Source organism: Lycium barbarum, chromosome 3, assembly GCF_019175385.1.
Source record: "Lycium barbarum isolate Lr01 chromosome 3, ASM1917538v2, whole genome shotgun sequence".
NCBI lineage: Eukaryota > Viridiplantae > Streptophyta > Magnoliopsida > Solanales > Solanaceae > Lycium > Lycium barbarum.
Window position 1 is genome coordinate 136,901,069 of NC_083339.1, and position 8,304 is coordinate 136,909,372.

Here is an 8,304-nt window from a genome sequence, read left to right on the forward strand (position 1 = left end):
TGATAGCTTGTTAGATTTTGCTTAGTCTCACTTTAATCTTCAAGGACCACTTTATGCCCGATAAACTCCGACTAGAAAGCAAGAAGTCGCTGACATAAACTACATAAACTGTACAACGCTAGTAAATTAGGTGAAAAACTGAAAAATGAAGATTTGAATGCTCGAGGGTTCAATTTTTTTTTTTTAGGAAAAATCACCTTTTTATCTAAGAAGGATTAAAGTCACATAATACGAATAATGAAATTGTATTAAATATTGAGATGTCTCAAAATGAAAAAAGATATGAAATAAATTTGTAAGAAGTGAGTGATGGTCTTAGATTTATGCTATACACATTGATAATAAAAGATTTTTGCACTACTAATACTCCATATCCTTTCATTTTTTTGAGATAGTGAATTAGAGTTGCTATGGCCTATGAACATGCATCTTTTATTACACACGGAAGTTTAACTCGCTTTCATTTATTTTTTTAACCAACACTGCATCCTATATCTAGCAACTTTATTCTCCTAAATTCTAGACTTCCAAGTAAATTTATTAAAGCTGAAAAATAGCAGCTAAGATAGGTACAAGTAGAGCCTACATTAAGAAGCCGTCGAGAATAAATTAAAAAGTTAGCTTAATTAAGTACCCTCGAAAAGTTTAGCCTAATTAAGTACCCTTTTAGTGGTATTAATAACAACATGTTTTGCATTTACCTATTTGCAAATGCTGATCCATCAATTTTCTATCCTTTTAAAATCATTTAAATGATTTGTTAAGGGCAAAATTAGCATTTAAAATTAGGCCGGCCGGCATCTGTTAGAGAGATTAAGCCGTAATTAGTTAGAAATCCATGGGTACTTTCGGAATTAACCTTTCTTTTTAGTTGTAACGTCCCTTAAAGCAGGTTGAAATGGAACTATTTTTGAAAAAGAAGTGAATATTTCTTTCTTTTTAAAGTCTTAGCATAATCAAAGGCATTTCAAATTTCAATCAATAGTCTCAAAAATCGACAAATCTCTTCAACAATGTATGAGCCACAACAGTTGTCGGACAACAATGCCGGTGGTTTCAGTGCCGGAGCTGACGTGTCACCTACTCTCCGGCGAACTGATTCATCTCTCTCTAATTCAACTGTTGACCGAACAGTTGACCGAATGCTCTTCAATGACCTCGTTGAGATCGTCCCTCTTGTTCAATCCCTCATTGTAATTATTATTTTCTCACTTAAACCTTTTTTGTTGAATTTCTATTTAAAAATTACCGAACGAGCAAAGTAAATTTTGATGTGTGTTTTTTTTTTTTTGACAGGATCGAAAGGCGAAGTCTTCATTTACTAGAAGGGGATCAATGACCTACACCAAAACGCCTTCAAGAGAGTCTCTATACAAGAAGGTATGATATTTTCAGTCTGAATTCTACTGTGATTTGTCTTAATTATTGGCTAGATCAAGTTTAACTTGCTTGGTAAGAACAGTCTTTCGTGTGTAAATTTCCTATTTTTAATGTTTGTATGTAAATAGAAGCAATGGTTAATAAACCCCAGTTGCCTGAAAACTCTTCCTTTCTTGGAGAAGATTTTCCTTCTCCATTTACTACAACGTTATGATGCTCGAGTTGATGAAAGTTAATTAATGCTTTACCTTCCTGAGTAAAGTCCTGGCAGACTGAATTTTGACTGACCTTGGACTGTAATTGCAAAGAGATGCTAACCTAAAAAAATTATGGCTTATAGGGGTTCTAAGTCAAATGTTGTAGTATGATAATAGCATCATACCAGAAAAGGAAATAATACTAACTACTTTATCCATTTTTCCAACGACTGCCTCAAATTCTGTACTGAACACATTTTGTGATGTGTCTTTACTTAACTGACATCTTTTCAGTAGCTTCAAAGTTTAAAGCAGGGTGCAGTTTGCTTTAAATCGAATAAGCAGTCTAAACCAAACTTTCAGTTTGGTTCCCAAATTTCAGTTTGGTTTAAGTCTCACTCCCAGTTTTCACTTAATTCTCCTTGAACTGGTGATTGAATGTCTATTTAAATATAGTTAAAAGTACTTTCGCCAAATTATTTTCCAACTTGACAGCAATAGAGATCCAGATTTATTCTTGATCACATGGCACCTTTTGTATTATGGTACTGTGCTGTTTTCTCACGGTGATAGACTCTTTGAAAGTCAAAGTCTCTGCATTTAACAAGATACTAACTTTTATTGGATCCTTAGCCCATCCCAATTTTGGTTTTGTCCTGAGTTACTGAAGGCTAATCCTGTGCTTGGTTCTTCCCACTTGATGAGAACTAAGCATTTCTACTGGGAGGTCTCTCAAACAGAAAGAAAGCTAGAGATGGGGTACTAGAGATGTTGGAAATGTTGCCTTTGCAATCAGTGCTTCCGGCAGGTTCAGATCTGCTCCAGAAATCAAACTTCAGAGCATCTTCTGTTGGATTCTATTGAATTTAGCAATATGAGTTCAATGTTTCTTCAAGGCAGAGAAAAACAAATAACATACATAAGTTTACCAGAGAATTGGCTTGAGAAAGTCAGTCAAGTCTTTAGAAAGACTCTTTCAAGAATATAAATTGGGTTAAACAAGATAGCAGTAGAATGGCACATGAAAACTGCAAGTACTTGGGCTTTTCTACTACATTCACCACCCTACATTCCTGCCACCCCAGACTAATTATGACGAATAATGATAATGCAGACATGGAGGAATTGCACTGGTATAAGATAAATTCACACGTTTTCTTTTTTCTGGTGGGTTTGGGAAAGTAATGTAGATAGAAGAGGCGCCAAAGGATCTCTTCCGAGTACCTCACAGGACATTGCAAACAATCTAGTCAGTGAAACATATATCTGATACAGTTCTTAGAAGTCAAGATTAGTATTTCGACAAACGATTTGAGTTCATCTGAAATCTTCTTTGTCATATCTGGACGGAGAAATCTGTTTGGAGACAGTAGACATCTCAATCCAGCAAAACATAGAAAGTCAATAAAGTAACCACAAATGGGATGATGCTTATGCAACTCCTTACAATCCTTTTGAAAATCGCATTTCTCAGTTTTACATTATATATTCATGCAACTGTAGCAAGTAAAAAGCTGCTTCCTTCTAGTGAGTAGTTTCTTCATAAGACTAAGAAATTAAATTATGTATACTAAGACTAAGAAATTAAATTATTATACACTATATAGGGTGCTTATTTTACAGATCAAGTATGTTAGCATTCTTTTTGAATATTAAATCTTGCTTGTTATATTTATGCCGGGTTTTCAGCTTGTCCTGACTACTACAACGAATGCTTCTATTGTTGGGGGGTCATCCATTTTTGGGATTTGCAACTAGGCTATAAATTAGAGGCTGGAAAACAAGTTTCAAAATGCTAGTTACCAACTCTGTTGGCAATGTGAATGTTACCAGAGCCTGGAAAATAAAGAACATAAACCTTCTTGGAATTTCACTCACATTGATTTGTGGATAATTACTATTTGTATGGAACAATAATGCCAGAAACCCTTCAGATTCATGACAGGCAAGCACGAATCAAATTTGAGGTTTCATGTTAACAAACTAAATTAGAGTTTGCATCAAAAGTATTTAATATCTTACTCTATAACAATGCCTTTAATGTCCCATTTCCCTCCTCTCGCTCCATTTCTTGTCTAAGGTTAGTAGGTCTAGCTATCTCCATCAACTAGCTACTATAAATTAGAAGTCAACTTTGTTTCAGCTGAGAATTGACCAAATATGATACTCGTATCAGCATTGCAGTTGGATTTGTTGTGCATGCGAAATTAACTTCTGAACGCTTGCATATACTTCTTTGTAAGGTTGTTATGCAAAGCAAGTTTGTTGGCTTATCTCTTGATTGCATGCAAACTAGCATTAGTTTGTTTTGGTCCATTACAGATGCTAACATTAACAACTGACGCAGACTTCTGAAGCAAAAGGAAGGAACGCAGCTCAATCAAATGCAACGAAAAAGCATAGGGACCAAAATAAAAATGTTGGCGGTGACCAAGATGGATTTGCTGAGAACATTTCAATGCTTTCCTCAAGGTCATATTTGTCAGAAAAAGATAGAGAAGAATTAAAGGCTTTGAGGGAGCAAGTGGAGGATATGCAAAAAAAGTTATTGGAGAAAGATGAACTTTTGAAGGAAATAGAGGTGTCAAAGAATGAAATGGCTTCTATTTATGCTAAACTAGATGTAATGAAAAAGGAATATGCAGAAAAGGACTCTTTACTCGATTCGACTCAAGCGAAACTCTCTGATGCGAAGGTAAATAATTAATGTCATCTTACATCCTCTCCACCCCAGTCCTGAATAGAAAAGGAGAAAGATGCAAGATATTCTAGAAAATCGTTGTGTAGTTTCAGTTAAATGTCACTCAATTAGTCTTATTACAATTAGCTCAACTTTGGTCCTGTGTTAGACAGACTATGAAAAGAGAGATTAATTAGGAGTTCACTTTCACATTACTGCACTTTTAGATCGATTCCTACTAGATTGTGCTAAGATTTCCAGTGATGTAGTCTATGGTCTCCTTAATTTGATGGGTTTAAGCCCCACTTAATGTTTTCCTTTTTGCTCTCCTTAGGTTAAGCTAGCCGACAAGCAGGCAGCAGTGGAGAAGTTAGAATGGGAAGCGACGACTTCAAGAAAGAAAGTGGAGAAGCTGCAGGAAGATCTAGAGGTGGTGCAGCGAGAAATAGCATTTTTCATGCTGTTTGTTCAAAAGTTGACAAAGAATGGTTCCAGGGGTTTAGCTGAAGATTATGATGTTATCCCTTACTTATGTGACAAGAACATCGAAACGGTAAGCTAATGATTACCTTCTACACCTGCTTTCTTGAATGTCATAGTAACACTGTTGATAAGTTATCTTTTCAGCTTCTAGTTTTTGTTGGATATTAATTCCCAGATTCGTTTTGTACAGGGTCAACCAAATGAAACAGGAATGCAGGAAGTAGAGTTGGCAAGAGAAGCTTATATTGCAGCAATTGCCGCTGCTAAAGAAAATCAAGATGAAGCATCTTTTTCCGCAGCTGCCAAAGCAAGATTATATCTGCAGTCACTTGTTCTGAGAACATAAACATGGATTCTAGTTGGACTTCTATCGTTTGTATTACTCTGCAGATGATGTTGTTTAAATAATTTATGTTGACAGTAAATTTCTCAAGCAATTGTACAACAACATGCCCACGATTGATTACCGATATACAGAAGCTCTCTGTTGCTACTTTTGGGTGTAATTAGTGAGTAATGTGCTGGAATTCTGAATAGTGTTGTTGGATGTTACTTTTTTGTTTCTTTGACTTGACCTTCCCATTTACATATTGGTGTTTGTATGTAATTCAGTTCTATTTCTCCTTACTCAGTTTTGTTGCTTGTAAATTAGCAAAACATACTAACAAGGAAAAAATGTTGATCAATGAAAGAACGATCTATATATTCTTAAAGAGTTTGATGGATCCAGTAGGAAGGGGAAACAAGTGGGAGGAGAATGTATCAAAATTTGCAACAGTGATGACGAACGCTGCTCCAAGCCTTATGCTTCCCAAAACGTGGGCCTTCTTCTTCTTCTTCTTCTTCAGGTTTTGGCATTTGAGCTGGACTGCCCATCCATTCCCAGCCCAACCTGCAAATTTTAGCAATATTGTTACTTATTCTGCTAATACCATTTAAGTTACATCACAATGTAAATTTTCTTACAACTAATTGTTAAATAGGAGAGTTTCGTAATTTGAAGAAATGGCGATACTACTTACACAGGGAAGGCAAAGGAACCAGTGCTACCATTGGAGTAATTAGAGTCACTTGATTCCGCAGATGGAGTTGTTTTGCTTTCACTAACCTCACCTATGTGACTAATCTCTTTAATCACAGCCGGTGGCCATTCGTCTTCCATATCGTCGCTCCCTTTCCCCTCACTCTGCCAACAACATGAAGCAATTTCTGAATTCTAAACGCGAGTTGAGAATAAGTGAGAACATTGTTGATTATCTTAAAATGAAGTGTGGACCGAAAGAAAATAGCGAACCCAATTCATAAATAACCCCTTAAAGTTGTCCTCAATTTTCATTTAAACGCTTCAACAGAAACTGTTACCTACTAGACACCTAATGTATGTTCCAAAATATGCCTTCAGATCGGACTTACCTTATCTTCTGAAACAGGAATCTGTTCTTCAGCTGACTCATAGCTGTTTTCTCCATCTACACTGACCATGTCGTGTTTACTTTGAGGAAGTACCTCTGGTACATTCTCTACATACTTAAGCTGTTCTTCTCAACAAGTCAACAAAGAAAACATTTTAAAAAAAGTGTCGTATTAATAATACTTATTCTAGCATGCTTTGAGATTACTAGTCTCAATAGAATTATTTCGTACTACTACTATTTTGGTTACAGTTAAGAGTAGTAACCTTTTCACACAGGAAATTAAGCAAAAAGGAGAACTGGAGAAGATTCATTACCTTTCTACACACAGGCTTTGAAGTTAAGTTAGCATGATCAATTTTCTGGTGAAATGCTTCCGACTTTCTATCTTCCACTATATGTATTCCTCCATCTTCTTCGAAGCAAAACACTATATAATCCTCTTCTGAGAACCGAGGCCAATTCGAGTCCTTTTCTCCTTCTTCAGCCTTCTCTGCTGAAACTTTCACTGTTTCTTTTTTTCTGTGTTCCATTTTCTTGTTCAACTTCTTCTTTCTGTTCTTTCTGCTATCACCCATTGGGTCGAAAATCATTTTCCTACTCGTTTTTTCAGGCGTCATTGAGCAAAACTTATCTTTTTCTTCCTCTACAAATGTATTAGATCATTAAAGTGAAAAGAAAAAAGTATAGTAAAAAACGAGGAGTTGATTTCTCCTATCGCTACTCAACTAATAGTTATTATTATCTCATAAAGTCACTTTTTTTGTCGAAGGAAACTTAAATCAAGAAGAAGGTTGACTTTCTGAGATAATAACTGTTAGTTGAGTGACTATCCGAGAAATCAACCCAAAAAATGAAGAGCATAGGAAAAAGATTACCTAAGGGGAACCTGCAAGCATAGAAACAAGATACCCAATCTCTAATGCGCCATCTCACAAGCCTGGTTACTGTGTATGGACTGCTCATTCTGATGCAAGTATCAAAAGAGCAAGACAAGGGGTAGTTTGATTTTTTTTCCTTGAAGAGAGCTAAGGGGAGAATGTTAAGGAGAGGGAATTATGGGACTTTTTTGAATTTGAAAAAGGAATTAAAGGAGGAAGACATGGAAGCAAGAAGAGGGGGAAAGAATTACAGTTGTATATACTACTATCCCATCCCATAATGATTAATGAGTCGGTTATAATTCCTTAACATGCTATAATGGGAGTAAAACGTGGAGATATATATGGCAACTCACTTTTATTCCTACACTTTTTTTTTTTTTTTTTTCTGTTTTAGTACTAAACTTACTTTGTCAGCCCAAGGGGAAAATAGAAAAGAAAAGAAAATGTAGTGCTTTTAATGCTACACGTGTGGCCGTTTTTTGGATCACCATATTCTCGTGAAGTATATACTTCTCGAAGGGTTTGAGTTTTGAGCTCTTTCAAATGTTCAAACGATACTGTTTTTGAAAATGTCCATTACTAAATTTGTAAAATTTTCTGTTGGTCCGTAATTTTTAAATACACTCTTACGTATATAGCTTAAAATTGCTAACATTAAATTTTCATTCTGATTTAAGATTTATGAAAGTGTATCACACTATTTATTATAATATTGAATGGGTGAAATCAAATTGTTGCTCCAACTATAGCTTCTACTGGCCATTTTCCTTCTTATTACTCTCCCGTTTCAAATTCTTTGTCATGGTTACTAAAAATAATTATCATTTTAGAAATTCAACGCACAATTAATTATGTTTTCTTCATTTTACCCTTTGTAGAATTTTGTTATTAATGAAGATGACACATAAATAGGATAAAACTTTAGTAGAGAGAAATTATACCTTAGACATAAATAAGGATAAAGTTAGTCAAATATCCCCTTAATTAATATTTCTTAAGAAGCGTATAAAACAAAAAATCTTACAGATAAAGTATCAATCTAGAATTCTAGATACAAGACTAGACCAACTACTCCAACAGCATTTATACTTAGAGTGGTTACTGGCAATATGGTAGACATAACATAAAGAATTGTGACCTAACGTTTATTTGAAAAAAACAACTCCATAAATTTGAGACCAAAACGAATTAACGGTTATATTTGAATAAATTTCTTCGGCTCAAATTAGGTTAATATCTACTATGCCTATTACATTATCAATCCTCTT

General features: G+C 35.0%; 2 protein-coding genes across 2 annotated transcripts; one reads left to right on the forward strand and one right to left on the reverse strand.

The window, feature by feature from the left end:
• Positions 1-923: 923 nt before the first annotated feature.
• Positions 924-5,309, forward strand: LOC132632825 (protein MICROTUBULE BINDING PROTEIN 2C-like). The gene is made up of 5 exons (XM_060348925.1): positions 924-1,193; positions 1,297-1,380; positions 3,925-4,272; positions 4,592-4,810; positions 4,931-5,309. Exons 1-5 carry the CDS (start codon positions 1,014-1,016, stop codon positions 5,084-5,086), a joined length of 987 nt encoding a protein of 328 aa, XP_060204908.1. The 5' UTR covers positions 924-1,013; the 3' UTR covers positions 5,087-5,309.
• Positions 5,310-5,436: 127 nt separating this feature from the next.
• LOC132632826 (protein BREAKING OF ASYMMETRY IN THE STOMATAL LINEAGE) lies at positions 5,437-7,396 on the reverse strand. Its single transcript, XM_060348926.1, has 5 exons — positions 7,031-7,396; positions 6,470-6,798; positions 6,154-6,273; positions 5,763-5,926; positions 5,437-5,632 (listed from the first exon to the last, which is right to left on the reverse strand). The coding sequence occupies exons 1-5, from the start codon at positions 7,116-7,118 to the stop codon at positions 5,503-5,505; spliced, it is 831 nt and encodes a 276-aa protein (XP_060204909.1). The 5' UTR covers positions 7,119-7,396; the 3' UTR covers positions 5,437-5,502.
• Between the last annotated feature and the right edge of the window lie 908 nt (positions 7,397-8,304).